The 20,755-nt window shown below is 36.1% G+C and overlaps 1 protein-coding gene across 6 annotated transcripts in view; it reads right to left on the reverse strand.

The window, feature by feature from the left end:
• Nucleotides 1-20,755, reverse strand: part of TUSC3 (tumor suppressor candidate 3) — a 412,886-nt gene that overhangs the window by 156,843 nt on the left and 235,288 nt on the right. For all 6 annotated transcript variants that reach the window (XM_058525099.1, XM_058525101.1, XM_058525102.1 and 3 more), the window contains exon 2: nt 13,441-13,610. In XM_058525099.1, coding sequence (XP_058381082.1) covers nt 13,441-13,610 — 170 coding nt within the window. The remainder of the gene's footprint in view (nt 1-13,440; nt 13,611-20,755) is intronic.

Below are 20,755 nucleotides of genomic sequence, written 5' to 3' on the forward strand. Positions count from 1 at the left end.
TGGAGCGCGCGCACTTAACCACTAAGCCACAGGGCCAGCCCAATTGCCATTTTTTTTATGCTTGAGGAATTTATGGGAAACATTATTGGAAGACCTCAGCTACTGTGCTTCCATACAAAACACCAATCAGCCTTTCTAGATGTTTCTCTAAGCCCCATCACCATGGCCATTACTCAGTCCTTTCTGGGAGTAGACAAAGGATAGCCTGTTAGTGGCATGGGTAAATGGAACAGGTTAGACTATCCTCAGGTGGGCTAAAATCATGGACACAATATAATCATTCAAACTGAGTTGGGGAACCCAAAGTCTACCAACTAGTCAACCAGTCATTGAAGGCACTGTCAACCTGTGCCCCTTAAATGATTTAGGTCCCACTTGGGGGACCACAATAACTGTAAGCAACACTTCCTAGGGGCACAATGTACACTCCCCCAAGGCTGTACTTTCACGTGGAAGTCGTAATACTATCTCGTTGTCGTCCCTCACTACCATGGTAAACTGTACCTAAGGATGGGTCATAAGAGACCATCTAGTGATTAAGAAAGCATGTAGCCCTCAGATCACTGTGGATATCTCTCCAAAATGAGGCCCTCAGTTACTTGGGGGAACTTCCCAAGAGGGATAATTGACTCATGCTTATGCATACCCTATGGGATGCCGTCTCTACAATGAGAGTCATCTAATTAGTAAAGGGTGGTGTATTCGTTTCCTAGGGCAGTTGTAACAAAATACCACAAACTAGGTGGCTTAAAACAACAAAAAACTATAAAGGCTAGAAGTCTGAAATCAAGGTGTCAGCAGGACCATGCTCCCTCTGAAACCTTAGGGAAGAATTCTTCCTTGCCTCTTCCTAGCTTCTGGTAGTGGCCATCAATCCTTGGCATTCCTTGGCTTCCAGCTACATCACTCCAATCTCTGCCTCCATCATCACAAGGCAATCTCCCTGTGTGCCTCTCTGCTCATCTTATAAAGACACCAGTCATATTGAATTATAGGCCCACCCTATCCCAGTATGACCTCATCTTAACTAACTACATCTGCAATGATTCTATTTCCAAATATAGTCACATTCTGAGGTACAAAAGGTTAGTAAGTGCTTCAACATATCTTTTTTCAGGAAAAAAAATTCCACCCATAACAGATGGTTAGAAATTTGTCCCTAACTTTAGCTGAAATGATCAATGATACCACCTCAGTCCTGGAAGGCATTCATATCGGTCTCAAGTCACTGGCCAGAGTTGTTATGGATGAAAGAATTGCCTTGTGGACCAAGGCGGATCCTGCTATACCTGCAATGAGGCCTCAGGCCAAGTGGAAAGGTGAATACATTGAGACAAACAGCAAGTGACCGAAGATGCTTAGGAGTATGGTTGAGGTCAGTGGAGGTTGGTCTCGTCTTAACTGGTATGGGTTCTTTTGATATTAGCCTTAATTAAATGCTGTTTTAAGAAAAGTTGAAAGAATCTGGACCTAGCCTTGGTCATTCAGATTAATCAGAGTGGCTGACAGAGTGGCCTAATTTATGTGAAAAACTGCTTGACAACAGACAGTGCAGGACCAAAGGGTAGATATTGTTGAGAGACAGTCTGCATAGGCCTCTTTTGATCCTATGTGACTTGATGACTGTGCCAAAATCAGAAGGCCCTGACTGTTTTTTCACTGGGGCTTCTTCACAGGATTGTTTATGCAGCTGGGAATTCTGAAAATTGAGATAATGCCTCGCCAGAAAGGATCACATAGTCCTGTGATACACTGGTCGGCTTCCAGACAAAGAGTAGGCTTACTTACTGGTTTCTATGAAAGTGGCAAACTCCCCAAACCCAAAGTTCCTCTTCCCCAGCCCCTACTTTGTGTTCAGACTCCACCTGGCCCTCTGCATCAAACCATGGGACTTTGGCCTTAAGAAACCAGGGGAATCTTGATGATACTCCTCCTATTGCTTTTGATGTGATTTAAAATAGTCCTTTTGGGGCCGGCCCCATGGCCTACTGGTTAAATTTGATGCTTCGGTGGCCAAGGTTTGGTTCCCGGGTGCGGACCTACATCACTCATCCATGGCCATGCTGTGGCAGCAACCCACACACAAAATAGAGGAAGATTGGTACAGATGTTGGCTCAGGGAGGATCTTCCTCAAGCAAAAAGAAGAAGATTGGCAACAGATGTTAGCTCAGGGGGAATCTTTCTCAGCAAAAAAAAAGTCCTTTTTTCTGAGCCAAGAGTTTCACGTCCTCTATCAGTGTTCATGGAACTAGGGAGGCTAACTTAAAGCTCTTCTAAGCTCTCCTCCATAGGGTCAAATCCCTTCACTCAACTATTGAGAGAAAAATATTTTCAGATTAGTTCACAAAGCAAAATTCAACTTTATGCTATACAAAGACAAAAATATATAACAAAATGAATTAGAAGGACTATAAGAGAAGACAAAGGTATACTAGGTAAATGCAAACAACATGAAAACATGAATGGTATTCTAATATCAGACAAAGCAGGTTTCAAACCCAAAAGAATTAAATGAGACAAATGAGAATGGACAACAAATGAGATGGACTCAACCTCATAAAGATGTCAATTCTCCTCACATAAATATGCAAATTTAATGTAATCCTGACAAAAGTATCAACAAATACTTTTCTGGAGTCAAACAAATTAGCTCTAAAGTTCATAAGGGAAAACAAAAATGCAAAATCAAGTTGGAAGAATCCAAAAAGAAGAATGAATGGAGACTATCCTACCAAGTAATCAACTATAAAGCCTCTATGATTAAAACAATACTGGTAAATGAATAGAAACATAAATGAAACCATTAAAAACAAAAAAAAAAACTCCAGTACATATATAGGAATTTAGTGCATGATAAAGATAGCATCTTTAATCACTGAAGAAAAGATATACTTTTTAATAAATAGCATTGGAACAACTGTGTAGTTACTTGAAAAAAAATAAGACCCTTATTCACACCATACACAAGAATACATTCCAAATGCAATAAAGAACGTAAGTGTAAATATAAAAACATATACAAGGTAACCTTACAAACTGAGGTAGGCTGAATATTTATAGTCCCCCCAAAATATCCATACCCTAATTCCAAGAACCTGTAATTATGTTACCTCACATGGTAAAAAGGACTCTGTAGATGTGATAATGTAGGATCTTGAGATGGGGATATATCCTAGATTGTCCAGATGGACCCAATGTAACAGGGTCTTTATGAGAGAGAGACAGGAATGTCCAAATCAGAGAGAAAGTGTGATGATAAGGCAGAGGTCATAGAGAAAGAGAGAGAGAGATTTGAAAATGCTATGCCAATGGCTATGAAGATGGAAGATCAGGCCACAAGTCAAGGAATGCAGGCAGCCTCTAGAAGCTAGAAAGGCAAAGAAACGGATTCTCTCCTAGAGTGTCCAGGAAAAACGTAGCGCTACCAACACCTTGATTTTAGCCCACTGAGACCAATTTTGTACTTCTTGCCTCCAGAACTGTATGATAAAGAATTTGTGTTGTTTTAAGCCACTGAGTTTGTGGTCATTTTTTGTAGCAGCAACAGGAAACTTATATACAAACACTATAAGAAAACTGAAAATATCCTCCACAGAAGTGCTGTCCAACAGAAATGTAATGGAAGCCATATATGTAATTTTTTAAATATTCTAGCAGGCACATGAGAAAAGTAAAAAGCAACAATTAATTTTAATAATATATCCTACTTAACCCAATATACCCAAAATATTATTTCAGTATGTATCAATGTAAAATTATCAATATAATATTTGGGGGTTTTTTGTGTTAAGTCTTCAAAATCTTCTGTAACCTAGGTATGGAGATATCTTTGCCAACTAGAACTCAAAATCCAGAAGCAACACAATAAAAAAGTTGAAGTTCAACTTTATTTAATATTAAAAAAAAAAGTTTTCCTTGACAAAAAAACACATAAACACCATAAGCAAATTCAAAAGACAAACAACAAACTGGGAGAAAACATTTGCAACCTCTACCACGGATAAAGGACAAATCTCTTCAATGTATAAACAGGTACTGACGATTGAGAGAAAAATTAAAAATGAAGAAAAGCTATTAACAGACAGTTCACAGAAAAAGACATAAACATGGCACTTAAATGTATGAATAGATGCTGAAGTTCAGAAAAGATGCAAAATAAAACTACACTGAAATATTGTTTCTCACCTATCATAAGCAAAAAAAATCAACAGCTCATCACACACACTATTTCAAAACTTGGAGAAACAGGCACGTGCATATATTGCTAGTGGGAGTGCAAAAAGGCACAAGCCCTCTGGATAAGAAGCTGACAATATCTAATAAAACTACATATGTATTTATACTATAACTCAGCATCCTCATTTCTAGGCATTTACTCTGAAGATACATCCCCACAAATAAAAAACATGGGTACAAGATTATTTGCTGTGGCATTTTTGTGAAGGCAAAACATCAGAAAAAAACTAAATCCCCATCCATAGGAAACTGATGAAATAAACTACAGTATATCCAGAAAGGATGAACCAGATGCTAATAAATGATTACCAATAGGGAGTGAGTGGGAATGGGGCAGAGGGGATAGGGATGAGAGTGACATTTCCCAAAGTGTTCATTTTTATATTTCTCCAAGTTTACACATGTATATGTATGTTTACATGTATGTATATACATATGTGCATTTGCGTGTATATACAGACCATGTAGGTGTTTTGCATTTTTAAAAAGTAAAATTAAATCAACAAATATAAACAAAGGAGACCGTAAAACTGAATACAGACAGAAACGAACCTAACTATATATTAAAATTAACAACATAACCAACAGAGAAAAAGAGGAATTCAAGTAAGTTTTAAACACAATATTCTGGTGTACACTCTTCCTTTCTAAGGTTAAAAAAAGGAGCTGCAGGGGCCAGCCCAGTGGCGTGGCGGTTAAGTTTGCGTGCTCTGCTTCAGCGGCCGAGGGGTCGGATCCTGGACGCGGACCTACGCACCGCTCACCAAGCCATGCTGAGGCGGCATCCCACATAGAGCAACTGGAAGGATGTATATCTATGAAATACAACTATCCACTGGGGCTTTGGGGAGAAAAAAGGGAAAAAGGAGGAAGAATGGCAACAGATGTTAGCTCAGGGCCAATCTACCTCAAAAAAAAAAAAAAAAGGAACTGCACAGAAATTTGGAAGTCTAGTTCACAGACTTGTTTTCAGAGAACAAACTGACGGTGTAATTCTGAAACTATTTTATGCGCATTGTAAAAGAGAGCAAATGAGCAAATACAACAGTCTTGCTGGGATTCAGGTTTTCATTTGGGGAGAAAAAAGATAAAACTATGGAATGAGGGAAAGACAGGAAGAACCCTGCGGTGTTAGCCTGAAATAAGAGATATCTAATTGAAGTCATAATTTATATATATGTATACACACACATACACACACACACTCTAGCTCTGTCTAAGCAAAAGGGCTGAAGGAAATGACACTACCCTACTGGTGGTTACCAGAGGGGAAGAGGGGAGGGAGGAGGGCGAAAGGGATAATTCGGCACATGTGTGTGGTGATGGGGTGATGGGTTGTAATTAGTATTTGGGTGGTGAACATGATGTAACCTATGAAGAAATAGAAGTATAATGATGTACACCTAAAATTTATACAATGTTATAAACCAATGTTACTGCAATAAACAAAAAGTTAAAAAAAAAAAAAAGAAATGACACTACCCTAGCAGTAAAGAGTGTATCTAGGCAGTTCTTACTTTCTAAACATGATTTCCTACCAAAAGGAACAGAGCCTCCTTGAAAAAAATGCTAACTGCAGTTACATGGCAGGGAAAGTAAGAAGTAGGCTTAGAATATCTTATTGAGCCAGAAAGCGAAGACTAATGGAGGCATGTCATGACACAGGAGTTGGTTTACGCTGGTCAAATTTAGGACAACTTGAACATGAAGAAGAATAATCATAGAAATGGATTAGTGAATAAAATAAGAATCTTTGAAATACTCAAAATAAAAGGGAACCAGTGAGGTAGGAAAAGCTCTCCTTTATAGAAGAATACCAACTAACTAATATGTAAGTACTGACAGAATTTTTTAAAAATCACCATTTCACAATCAATCACAAATGTAATATCAAATTCAGGCAAAGATTATCAATGATGCTACAATTGCTGAGTAAAAAAGTACCGAGAAACAGAATAGTCACATGATCTCAAAGTATCCCTCCACCTAACCTACTCACCTCCCCCAAATACTTATTACAAGAGAAAAAAGATATACTTGTACAAAGGAAAGATGCGGCGATCATCACCTTGTAATCAAGTGATCAATTTCATCACTGGTGTTGGAAAAACCTAACATGACGTGCCTCCTGATATGACACAATAAAAAGTACACAAATAATCGCTATAGTACTCCTGCAAATAAATAACTGAATCTAATCATGTGGAAACAATTAGACAAATCCAGAGCATGGGACACTATATAAGGCAAGTGGCCTGGATTCTTTAAAATAAAAAAAAAGGCAGTCAATGTCAAAAGTGTGGAAATGTTATAGATTAAAAGGTAAGAGGCATAACAATCAAATGCAATAGATGAACTTTGACAAGATCCCAAAAAGGGGGGGAAAAAGCTATAAAAGACATTTTGGAGACAAATGTAAAATGTAAATATGGACAGTATAATAAGAGAATATCATTGAATTAAGGTCAGTTCACCTAAAAGTGATAATGATATTCTGATTATGTTAGAATGCCCTTTTCTGAAAAGATTCGTACTGAAGTATTTAGCAGTGATATTTCATGATGTCTACAAGTTATAGGTACAATTGCTGATATGTGACTCATTTTTGACTTATATTAAAAAAACAAAATCAAACGTGGCAAAATGTTATTAATTAGTGAAGCCTGGTAAAGAGTAGACTGCTGTCCTTGTACTACTGTTTCAATTTTCCGTAGGTTTGAAATTTTAAAGATGGGGGACTAAAGCTAGACTTTATAAACAAATAGTATGGAAAATAGAGCTGAGAGAATGCTACAACATCACACAGACAATGCAAGTTCATTGAAAACAGTAAAAGAGTGGAGATTACCCAATCTGAGGAAGAGAATTTAATACAGTAAAGTTATATGCCTCCAAATTAAAAAAAATTAAACTAGATGGAGCTCAGCAATAATCCTGGAATATCATTTATATCAAACTGGTCATGGATCCAATCAAGCCTATAACAGTTCTCAAGTATTAGCCAAGTGAGGCAAAGTGTGAATGGCATGAAATACTTTGTTCAGGGAGACAAGCATTTGAGAGAAACTTAAGAATTAAGGCAATAGAGAAATATTATCTAAGTAACAGAGGAAACGATAAGGGTTGTAGTCCCAAAACCATTTATAAAGCACTTACAAGTGCATTAACTAATGTACAAGAGTAATTTTATCTATACACGATTTTCACCTTCTGTGCTCACTTCAGAATCTACACTCATAAGAGATGTGACCTCACTTAATAAAACAAAAGGCTAACGAGCTATTTTCTACATAGTTTTGGCCACCTCTCTCCAACTCGCCAGTCCCTGTTAGGAGATGCTACTCTGAATAAATGATCTATGAGTTTGCATGATCTATGAGTTTAAGAAATGCTGACTGATGGATCCCTGCCCTAAAAGATGAATAATGTCAGTTGGGAAGGCAAAAGCAAAATGCAAATTACAGTTCACAGCGTGAAGGGAATGATGAATATGTACACTTAAGGGAAGCACTAAACTCTAATTGCTCAGGAGTCACAAACCCCAACCCTGACAGGTATGAGCTGTGTGACTTTGGATGAATTATATAACCTCTCAGCTTTGATGTTCTCATCTATACAATGGATTTTTTCAGAACTACCTTTTAGAGTAGTGAGAATGACATAAGATACTATATATAAATGACTTAACATAGAACCCCCAATAGTTTACACATAATAAACAGTAATTTTACTTAGAGGAGGAAATACGTTAGCCAGTTAACATCTAATATGTCAATGTAATAATTTATTCACCCTCTTCTCTAAAATACCTTTGTAATTACTAACATTTTTTCATTTATTTAAAGTCCAATAATATACGTCTCTCCAACACATCACCAAAACTTTGATTATACATGCATCCTGCTTGATTATGCACGTACTTCTTGATTTTCCTTCACCTGGATTTTTTTCTTACATCTGGTCATCCATAGTAATAACCTTAGAAGAGGATATTTTGTTCTTAGAATTTTTAGTGAATTCTGGAAGAGATGAGTAACTTTGTGGTAGGATACATCTAAAAGATTTAGCGATTATGGGGAATATTCCCTACAGTACAATTTGATAAAGGAAGTCTGGAGTTAACACTTACGGGAGGTGAGAATTGCACTGAGTAGTCTTAATTAACAACTTTATTTGGCCAAGGAGTTTGATGTTAGCACTGAGGAAGGTGAGAATTGAATTCTAAAATTTGTGAATAAACTGACTGTGTGAAGGAAGAGCAGAATGATTTGCTGAGAGGGCTTACGAGGAAGCCAACAGCTCAGTCACCAGCCTTTCAACAAAGAAAAGCAACTGGAGAATCTAAGTGAGTTAATCTAGAAGAAAACTTCACTTTTTCTTAAAGAAAAGAAAAAAGCAGAAAAGTCTCACATAGGAAAGCACTAAGATTTAAAAATTACAGCTATGAACTTTTCAATGATTCTATAGAATTACAAAAATTATAGCAGTATTATAGAAATGGCCCCAAATGACACTGACATAGAAGGACCCAGGAGGATTTAATTCATGTTTAAAAAAAAAGTATGGCTACTGATGATAGGTTGCATTTCTCAATGAATCTACAATTCCCTACAAAGCCCTCTGAGGCTTAACTTATAATACAAGAACATAATTTGAATATTTTTTCTTAAAATTTTTTCTTGAAACTCCTTTTTACCTTTCATTTTAGTTGTTACCTTAAGGTCTCTTTGATCCAGTCTGCCCACCATCATATGGGTCACAGTTAGTACTTTCTTGGCTCAATAATAGTAGATTTCAGACCACTGCTCAACCACACTTATTTAGCAGATCCTCCTTTGAAATTTGTGTTATCCTATAACATAAATTTATCATCCTCATGTAACACACTCCAAAGGCATCCCTCTATCAGTGCACTTAATTGTTTCCTCTCCAGTTCCATCATCATCCTGAGTAACTGCAACATCCATATTTATAATCTAGACATTACCACATCCTTGTTGTTCCTCAAACTGCTCTATAACATCAACAATCATCTACATCATACTTCAGAAATTTACACAGTTATTAAATAAACCCTTTACAACTACTTCCTAATTTTTGACTCTACCCTACTTTTCAACAAACCTGTTCTTCACCCATGAAAATCTAGCTTAATTACATCACACCTAGTTTACCATTTGTCCCTTGGCTTCCTTTGACCCTCTATCCAACTTTGAACCCATAGTTACACATTTCAAATATATTCCCCCTAGCACTCTCAAATCATTTGCATAATTCACTTCATACCATAAACCAATGTTAATCCCTAAGGAGGGTGTTCTTGCTCCTACATTGCTGGGTATTGAGGAAGAACATCATTTAATTCTATAGATTCTTCACTAAGAATGTGGGTACTCTAGTTTCTAAAAGGATCTTCAATGCTATCTGGCCACCCACTTAGTTAAGCCTTCCCAGACCCATTGCTCCTCAAGGAAAATAAATAAATAAAAGCTATGGATCATGAACCTGCTTCTTACCTTCCCTTTCTCTATACTGGCTGCAGCTTAGAATTACCTAGATCATATTTTTTTATAATGTCAATACCTTGGCCTCATTCTAAGACAATTAAATCAGGATATCTGGGTAGGGGAACAAAAAATCTGCTCTACATTTTTTATTTGCCTTTAAATCTTCACCTGTTCTTTCTTTCTTTCTTCTCTAACAACCCTACTCCCACCCTGATCCATGAATTATCTTAACTTCTAATAACTTCAATCTTTTTCTCTTATAAGTCTAAAACTATTCTAAAATTTAAGGTTTACTATAAAATGGGCCCTAATAAACAAAGGTTATTTTGATCTAGGTGTCATTAAAAAATTAAGCCTCCATATTTAACAATTCATTTAACAACATAATAAGTTAAGTAAAATAATGCCTAAAAGATGCACAATTTAACAGTATTGTTTATGTTATCCCAATACATACAATTTTATGTAACTGTGAAACAAATACTTGAATAATAAAGTCTTTCTAGATTACAGTTGCAAAAAAAAATAATGATCATTTAAATACATTTCTTAATAATGGTAAATATAGGAAATCAATATATTCAATTTTTAGAAGCAAACAAATGATTTCCCTAAAATCTACATGGTAAAATAAGATTCAAAAAGACATTTTGTATTTTTAGTGGAAACTGAACTGTTACACCAAAATGCCAATTAGGTGGTATTTTGAGTAGGGCTTTACAGCATCCCTTAAGGTATGTATACCTTATCTATATGTGCTAGCCCAATTCTGACAACAGTGTTAATGCTCACTTGAGTACTCAGATTGGATAGGAAGGGAACTCAGAATCATCTGAAGTGCTGTTTTTCAAAATACTTTTGCTCATCATCTTCTCTATCCACTTTTAACCATGCCCCAACATATACTCATTATTAGGTTAAGATAAGATCCTTCTTGAAAACTTCAGAACACTGTAATTCTCATTCTGCAAACTAGTCTGAGTGAAACTCTTCTTTGTTTTCACTGACCCATGTTACTATTAACTTCAGTCTCCACTAGAATTCAAAATGATTTAGACATCTGAATAAAGTCTATAGATAAATATATGTAGAGTTGGGATGTGGAGCCACCATATAAAAAGCGTTTGTTCTTGAAAAGAAAAAGTGTTCAGCCAAGAATAAATAGACAACTTGAAATGTCCTTAACCATTGAGGAAATGAAATATGTAATTTAAAATCTCCAGACTCAGATGAGAATTCTGTCAAACATTTAAAGAAGAATTAACACAATCTTCTAAAACTGTATAATTTTACACAATCTCTTCTAGAAAATAAATGAGGAGGGAACATTTCCCAACTTATTTTATGAGGCTAGCATTACACTGATACCAAAACTAGACAAAGATAGTATAAATAATGAAAACTACAGATCAATATCATGAACTTAGATGTAAAATTCTTCAACAAAATACAGTCAGGCATCGCTAAATGACAGGGATGTGTTCTAAGAAATGCGTGATTAGGAAATTTTGTGCAAACACTACAGAGTGAACTTACACTAACCCAGATGGTATAGCCTACTACACACCGAGGCTACAGGGTACTAATCTTATGGGACCACCGTTGTATACGTGGTCCGTTGTTGACCAAAACATTGTTATGGGGTGCATAACAGCAAACAGAATCCAGCAATACATAAAAAGAATAATATACCACAATCAGGTGGGATTGATTCCAAAAGCAAGGCTGGTGCAACATTAAAAAATCAATGTAAGCCACCATATTAACAGCCTAAAGAAGAAAAATCATATCAATTCACGCCAAAAAAATCTGACAAAATCCCACACCCCTTCATGATAAAAACTCTCAGCAAACCAGAAAAGAAGAACTTCCCCAACTTGACAAAGAACATCTACAAAAATCTTACAGTTAATATCATATTTAATGAAGAAAGATTGAATGTACTCTCCCAAAGATCAGATCAAAATGTAAAACTATAAAACTTTTAGAAAAAACATAAGAGAAAAGCTTTGGGATCTAGGGTTGGGCAAAGAGTTCAATTTGACAGCAAAAATAAGAGCTGTAAAAGGAGAAACTGATAAATTGGACTCATCACATTGAAATCTACAAAAGATCCTGTTATGAGCATGAAAAGAAAAGCCATAGACTAGGAGAAAATATTTGAAAACCACATATCTGACAAAGAACTAATATCTACAATATATAAAGAACTCTCAAAACTCAGTTTAAAAAAATACAATTAGAAATGGGCAAAAGATATGAACAGATATCACACCAAAGAGGTGATACATAGATAACAAATAAGCACATGAAAAGATGTTCAACACCACTGGCCATTAGGGCAATGCAAAATAAAACCACAGTGAGATATCATTAGATACCTAGCAGAGTAGCTAAAATAAAATAGTGACAACACAAAATGCCAGTGAGGAAATGGAAGAACTAGATCACTCATAACACTGCTGGTGGGAATGTAAAATCATACAGCTACTCTTAGAAAACATTTTGGCAGTTTCTTACAAAGCTCAACACACAACTACCAAACAACCCAGCCATCACACTCTTCGGCATTTATCCCAAAGAAATGAAAACTTAAGTTCATACAAAAACCTGTACAAGAATGTTCATAGGAGTTACATTTCTAACAGCCAAAAACTAGAAACAACCCAGATGTCCTTTAACAGATGGTTAAACAGACTGTAGTACATCCATACCATAGAACATTACTCAGTAATAAACAGAATAAACTGTTGATAAATGCAACTACTTGAATGGATTTTGAGGGAATTGTGGTAAATAAAAAAAGACAAACCCAAACGGTCATATACTGTATGATTCCATTTACATCACATTCTTGAAATGACAAAATTATGGAAATAGAGAACAAATTCAGGACGTGGTAAGTAGAATGGGGGGATATGTGGCTACATAGGGCAACAGGAGGAATTCTTATGGTGATGGAACTGTTCTGTATCTTAACAGTATCGATACCAATATCCGATATCCTTGTGATGGTGTACTGTAGTTTTGCAAGATGTTACCAATGGGCACACTGGGTAAAAAGTATATAGGATCTCTCTGTATTATTTCCTGCAATTGCATGTGAACCTATAATTATCTCAAAATAAAAAGTTTAATTTAAAAAAAGCATTGTTGCACATGCATTATATTTGCACTTGTCCAAAATGTTTAGTATGCTCCTACTGAAAAATATTTCATTCATTTCAAATTGTTTACTTCTATATTATAGAAGAAATTTCTATTCACTGGAGGTATTGAAAAGTAAATGGACTTCCCTAGGTAAAAGTGTGTCCTCTCTATTAATCTGTTAAAATAGAATATGTTTAAGGGTTACTTCATTGCCCATAAGATATAATTAGGTGACCTACAAGGCAATATTTGAAACAAATTCTATCACATATTTACTTTTATACAGGACATAAAGAAACAAATCTGTTTTACGATTACATGTGGATTGGTCAATAAATATTTTATACAATAAAAGAATATTAGCCTATCAAAGTTATTTTCTAAAATACAATGATTCTGAGCTTACTTTTAAATGCACATAGTTACAGTTGACTACAACATTGAACAACTGTTTAATTCTACTATACACATTTATCTTAAACGTAATAAAATAAATATATAAGCATGGGATAATAGTTTTTAAATTTTTTTTAATACAGAAATTACCTGCACACAGAACACTGCCGCTGAGGCTGAAGAGCAGTGAACATAACAATCATAGAATAGTTTCGAGGCGGCGCCTTTATAAATTTTCGGAATTTGTCGCCATTCATTCGGAAGATTGAGCGCCTGGAACTCCATTCCATCAGCTGTTCTACTTTTTCGGCTAAAAGATTCTGCAATTAAACATAGGAATTTAAATTTATACAGAGTTAAAGCCCTTCAGTTTGTATTTCATATAAACAGAATGACATGAGATTATATTTTACCCAAAATTAATTTCTGCTAGAAGTTCTTGTTTTGGTGAATATATTCATTGTTAATTGACCGTATATGCAGAAAATATTTCATTTTATTTTTCCTAATGATCGCAAAGGTTTATAAAACACATATCAAAAGCAAAACAGACTTTCACTTCCAGAAAGATGAAATAGACATGCTTTTCCCTAATCCTCCCACTAAATACAGCTAAAAACTCTGGTCATTATACACAAAACAAGCATACAAAGGCTCTGAAAAGTGGAGAGAAGGACTGGCTAGGAACCTCAGGAATGAAGAATGACATGGCGGTGAGCTCCTTGGGCTTTCTTTCCGCCTCACCTATCCCAGGCTGGTTGTTGGAGAAGTTGGCAATCCAAGAACACCAAACGCCACAGACCAAAAAAGCCCCGAGAAAAGCCTGCTGTCTCTACCCAAAGGATGAGGAAAGGGGCAACCTAATAAGACAAAAAAAATAACAACTGCTCTAGTCTAGCCAAACACCACAGAAAACAAAACTGCAGCCCCACCACCATCCTCACTAGCAAGGCTGAATCGGTGAGCCTCAACTCGAGTGTAAATTTCCCTCTAAGCTTTAACATCCAACAACGTGGAGGAATCTCATAAACACAAAGCTGAGTGAAAGCAACTTATATACAAAAGAGTGTTGTATGATTCTATTTATATTAAGGTCAAAAATAGGAAAAATTAATCTACTGTGCTAAAAGTCAGGACAGCGGCTAATCTGGAGCAGGCAGAGGGACGGTGGGCTGGCACAGTGACTGTGACACAATACAAACGGAGCTGGGATGCTGGTAACATTCTCTTCCGAGGTGAGGGGTGAGGGTGGAAGGAAGTTAACACTCTAACTTCTGTAGAGAATGCTCTTAGTCTTCAGATCGTTCATTTTACTTGAAAAAGTCTGAGAAGTAAAAATTCTGTGGGGTTGTAGTCCTACAAGAAAAGAAATTCCCTGCCCTTGGAAAACCAAGCAAGCATCAGCGGTCAGGGGAGAAAGGCTTGAACTGTGCCATTTAAGCAAGCTGCACACTAGAATTTAGAGAGAAATGTAATCTCTTTCCCCTCCCTCTCAAGTAGAGGGGCTCCTCACGAATCACTCACAGAGACTGGGCATGTACGCAAGAAGGGCAGAACGTAGAACAGTGCAGCCACTATGGAACAGTATGGAGGTTCCCCCCAAAATTAAAAATACAACTACCAGATGACCCAGCAATCCCATTTATGGGCATAAATCCAAAAGAACTGAAACCAGAATCTCAAAGAGATATCTACACCCCCATGTTCATTGCAGCAATATTCACAATAGCCAAGATAAGAAAACAACCCAAATGTCCACTGACAGATGAATGGATAAAGAAAATGTGGTAAGTGTGTGCAGAGAGATATATATACACACACAATGGAATATTATTCAGTGTTAAGAAGGAAATCCTGCCATTTACAACAATATGTATAAACATAGAGGACATTATGCTAAATGAAATAAGCCAGTAACAGAAGGACAAATACTATATGATTCCACTTACATGAGGTATGTAAAAGAGTCAAACTCAGAAGCAGACAACAGAATGGTGGCTGCCAGGGCCTGGGGGAAAGGGGAAACTGGGAATTGTTGCTCAATGAGTATAAAGTTTCAGTTACGCAAGATGAGTAAATTCTAGAGATCTGCTGTACAACACAGTACCTATAGCTAATAATACAGTATTGTACACGTTAAAATATGTTAAGAGGATAGATCTCATATTAAGTGTTCATACCACAAAACACATACAGACAAAAGAACACAAAGGAATTTCTGAAGGTGATGGATGTGTTTAGTATTTTGATTGTGGTGATGGTATCACAGATGTGTGCAATAAGTCAAACTCATCAAGATATATACATTAAATGTGTTCAATTTTTTGTGTATCAATCATAACTCAATAAAGCTAGGGAAAAAAACGACAAAGAAGACAGAAGAGGAGGCAGGTATCTTACCCGGAGTTAGAGTAAAATACTTGTTGAAGTGCTCTACACCTACCTGAGGAAGGAAAAAGACAAATCTAAAGAATGGAAGAGAGAAGGAAGGGCAGGAGAATAACCTGGTCAAAGAGCAGAATGCTTGAATTAGTAATTTGACAGAGAGCACATTCAGATAAGCATACAATGGCAGGCTAAGCATAGGAAAAAGAAAAATTATAGCCAAGCTGAAAGTTAAATAAAACTTATTTTAGAAGATACTGCTGGGCCTCATCAATACACACAAAACAGCTGAAAACTACGTAGAAGGATTTTTACTATTTTTAGTTTTAATTCTGAGAAACAAAGTGAGGGTATTTTTCATGTTAAGCATACTTTACTAGGGTTTGCCTTAAACTGTTATATATTTATTTATTTATTTATTTTAAAATCTTCAATTGTTTACCATAACATTCAGTGAGTCAATTTAGTACCTACAAATTCTTCTGAGCCTTGAACAAATTTTAAAATAACAAGATATATAATATATATAAATATTTTATTTACAGGGACTGCGACCCTTCTATGCAAAGACAGAACCTCCAGACTGGAAATCAAGCAGGGTAATCCACTAATGAGAGCAGAAGGGAACTGGTTTAAGAAAGTTAATTATCTGCCAGTTCCTAGAGTATTTTAATATACTTTTCTCATTATATACAAATCTACACATTAACACACACCACAAACACACACTTTCCTTTTATTAGTCTTTGAATTTCTATAATTATCTTACTCTATTTTTTCTTTTTAAAAAAAAAAACCACATAATTACACCAATACGTATCTATCAAGGCATTAAACAACTGTGAAAGGTAGAAGATTTTACTCTACTTTCAAGTTATCAAGGAAGCCAGCCAAAGTTCCATGGACGCTGGCAGAAACAAGAATCCTAAATCAGAGATTTTTTTTTTCTGGCAAGGCTTATTTTTTTTCCAGCTTTATTGAGGTATAATTGACAAAACTGTAAGATCTTTACAGTGAATAACATGATAACTGGATATGCATATACAGACTCCCTCCATCGAATTAATTAACACATCCATCACCTCACATGTATCTTTTTTTTTTTTTTGGTGAGAACATGCAAGTTCTACTCTTTCAGCAAATTTCAATTTTACAATACAATGTTATTAACTATAGTCACCATGTTACACATTAGATGCTCAGACCTTATTCATCTTATAACTGAAAGTTCGTACCCTTTTACCAACCTTTCCCTGTTCCCCCACCCTCCTCATACCCCCCAGCCCATGGCAATAGCTTTTCAACTCTTTGTTTCTACAAGCTCAACTTTTTGTTTTTTTAGATTCTGCATTTAAGCGATACCATGAGGTATCTGTCTTTCTCTGTCTGGCTTATTTCACTTAGTTCAACCTTAGGATGAACCTTCAAGTTCATCCACGTTGTCACAAATGACAAGGTTTCCTTCTTTTACAAGGCTGAATAATTTTCCATTATATATAAATACACACACACACACACACACACACACACACACACACATATAATACACACACCACACTATCTTTATCCATTCCTGTGGCACAATGGGCAGTATGAGCTTCATGTTGTCACCCAAGTCCCAAGAGGTTGGTGTGGAGTAGCCCAGGTGGATGATACTCAATGGGTTTATGTCACAGCTGAAGGACTCAAAGCTTAGGAAACCTCAATTTTTTAAAGGTACTGTTAACCAACCTTTGCCCTAGAGGGAAAAATTATCTTTATTATCCTGGACAAGAAACAAATCTGACCTCAGACCTGGAATGAGATCTTATCTTTACCTTTCAAGGCTGTTTATACAACAATATCCTTGAAAAGACAGTCCAGATAATGCCTGTGCTCAGATGTGCAGAAACATGAGAGATCCACTGTCTCCCAATAATATCAATCAATACATTCTTTAAATCACATAATGAATGTGAAGACATAATCAGACCAAGTCAAACACTAAATGTAGGTTGTTTATTGACCTTTTAGGAGTTAAAAATCTAGTTCTGCTACATATGCCTAAAAGACAGGATGGAAATATACATCAGTTTGTCAACAATAGCCAACCTCTGGGTGGTGGATGTGGATAGCTGACCCTGACACTCTCATAGTTGGATTCTGACACAACACTACAATTAGCTAAGAAAAACCTATCCATCTATTCTAAAATATCTATGGCAGGACTATATTGTTCTTAGATTTTTTTTAAGGCTTCAAGACTTCCAAGGCCAGATCCAGAACTCACTTCCCATAAGATGTCCACCTACTGTAACAGAGTCTCCACACATGCTTCCATCCCACCAACACCTGTGTTAAACTAAACAAGCAGGTAAACAAGGCTGGCACTCATATTTCCCAAGGGCTTTCCACCTCTGAGGTAATATTAAGCTCATTTACTGGCCTGATCAGGCCTCTCAACGAAAATCCCACAGTGAGAGGAATATTTCTTACTAAAAAGAGACTAGATAAGTTACATCTGCCCTTAAAAAACAAAAACAACAAAAAAATGCATAATCATAAAGTGGCTGAAGTAAACTCCTTCAGAATTAAGCAAATACAAATCTCCCCTTTTCCCGACTATTGAGAACGTGCAACTTGACAACCACTGTGCTACAGATATCAGGGTACACAGTCAAGTTTAACACCAATGTAAAAATATAAGTTTTACACATTCATGCCTTGGAAAAGGTAAAATCCCAATTATAAGTAGTTTTCCTATTGCAGATAATCTGGAAAATAATTTTTTTTAAGAAGAAAACACCCATCAGCCCCATCAGTGTGCATCAGTCTGACAGACTCGCTATTGGTATTTCTGTTCTTACCATGCTCCTTAAAAGCCCTGAATCAGTGTAAAATGCTAATGCTACCTGCAATGTGTTAATGTATCAGAGTGAGTTTCACTACACCCTTACCAGATTCATTCTCATTTATATCCATTCTCTCTCTCTCTCTCTCCGCCCCCCAACTTAGTAGGTGAAAATGGTATCTCATTGTTTTAATTTGCACTGTTATTTTCTGGCAAAATTAAACAGTTTTCCACATTCTGCATACAAGTTCTCTCTCTCACTAGTGTTCTCATGTCCTTTGTCTTTGATCTACTCATGAATATAATTTAATTTGTCCTACAGAATAGATGAAAATGTATGCAATATAATTCCTTCTATGCTAATCAAAATTAAAACAGCACCAGGATAAGATTTTGTCACTTCTAAATTATCCTCTTTTTGCTTATAAGGGTGAACAAGGAGGAGGGGAGAGTGACAATAAGAAAATAATGTTTTCAAAGTATATATTTGATTATATCTTGTGAATTATTTTTATTTAGAAAGATTCAATTTACCATAGGAAAAATCTCAATTCTTTAAAACTTGGAGGAAAAAATCCATGTTCTAGCACCACGATGAATAACAAACGATGGTTCCATTAAGAAGTGAAGTCTCCCTCCTATTCTCTTTTAGTATCCCAATTGCTTGATGATTCAAACAAGTTTCTCTCCTAATGTGACTACTCAAACCAGATTAGAACATTAGTAAAATCCACACAAAGATTATCCTACGAATTTTAAGTACCAAACAATTTTTAATATTCTCTTCCAAAACATAAGCATGTGGGGTGACAGTTCTCATGACTGTGGTGATAGAGCCACAACTGTACATTTGTCAAAACTCACAGAAATATGTAACACAAAAATGAATTTTATTTAACAAAATTTTTTTTAAATCAACCAAGATTGGTGGAGAGGGACCCAAAATGAAATACGAACTTTAATACATGAACCCAACTGTATTACAAAATAAACATAACTTTGGAAAACAGTATTTGATTAGATACTCTTAAAGCTAAAGGAAAAAGAACTGTACACAAACGCCACACTGCAGTTAGCTATTTTATATTCTCAGGATTGGCACTACTGAGTATTTGAGTACCTTATGAGTACAACAGAGTTGAACAAATAAGTAAATATATTATAGATACTGAGAGCCATATTTATCACTGTCAGAAAGAACTTAGGAAAGAGGGAAGGCTAGAAGAAATCCTTTGGTACTGGATAGGAATTGGAGGCATCCACATTAACTTGCGGCCTTTAAAACAGATATGTATATCTGTATTTTACAGATAGACACAGAAATAAATATGGACCTATATATATGCACGGATTAGTATATGTATATTTCCTAGCTCTGTCCACTGAGAAGGCTGAGGAGCAATGACATCCCAATAGCAGTGAGCACACCTAGCACTTAGATCTCAGTTTCTAAATACGATTCTCCACTAAAGGAACCAGGGTTCCCTGCAGAAGTAGTTGATTAAAATGCTGAGGCAGAGAAAAACAACATGCGACTAGAATGTCTTGTGGTAGCAGAAAGTAAAGAAGTTCTCAAAAAAAGGCATGTCAAAGGACACAGACACCAGCTGGAAAAAGCTCCCAATAACCAAAGCTGCAAAAATTTAAGCAACAGAAAGGACAATAGTATTGAATTCTGAATAAAAAAATGTCCACAAGTCCATACTTGCATAAATAAACAACTGAATGAATAAACAAATAAGCGGAAAGGGATAGCTTTTCCTTATAGAAGAATTCCAAACAATAAATGTAGAAGCAGTAAAGGAAAGAGAAAATCACCATTAGAACACCACAGTAAGTTAGACCCACCAATGGGTCTTAAGCTGAGCAGCTGAAATTTTGAGGAGAAACAGAATATTTGTACAGTCTCAAATACCTTTCCAAAGATATTTATTAATTATCAAGAGAAAAACAGTACCATGATAGTGGAGAAACCCAGCAGACAACACCTTATCCTAGTGATCAGTGTTAACAATACCAGTAACACGACATATCAACATCACGTTCTCCCTGAGATGATCTACTGAGAAGAGCACATCACTTCTGCGGTATTCTCGGCAGAAATGCACAACCTCAATCTAACCATGAGAAAACATTACACGAGTCCAAGTTAAGTATTTCTGCAAAATAACTGACCAGAACTCTTCAAAAGTGTCAAGTTCACGAAAGGCAAGGAAAGACTGAGGAGCTGTCCCAGACTGGAGAAGACTA

Source organism: Diceros bicornis, chromosome 29, assembly GCF_020826845.1.
Source record: "Diceros bicornis minor isolate mBicDic1 chromosome 29, mDicBic1.mat.cur, whole genome shotgun sequence".
Classification (NCBI taxonomy): domain Eukaryota; kingdom Metazoa; phylum Chordata; class Mammalia; order Perissodactyla; family Rhinocerotidae; genus Diceros; species Diceros bicornis.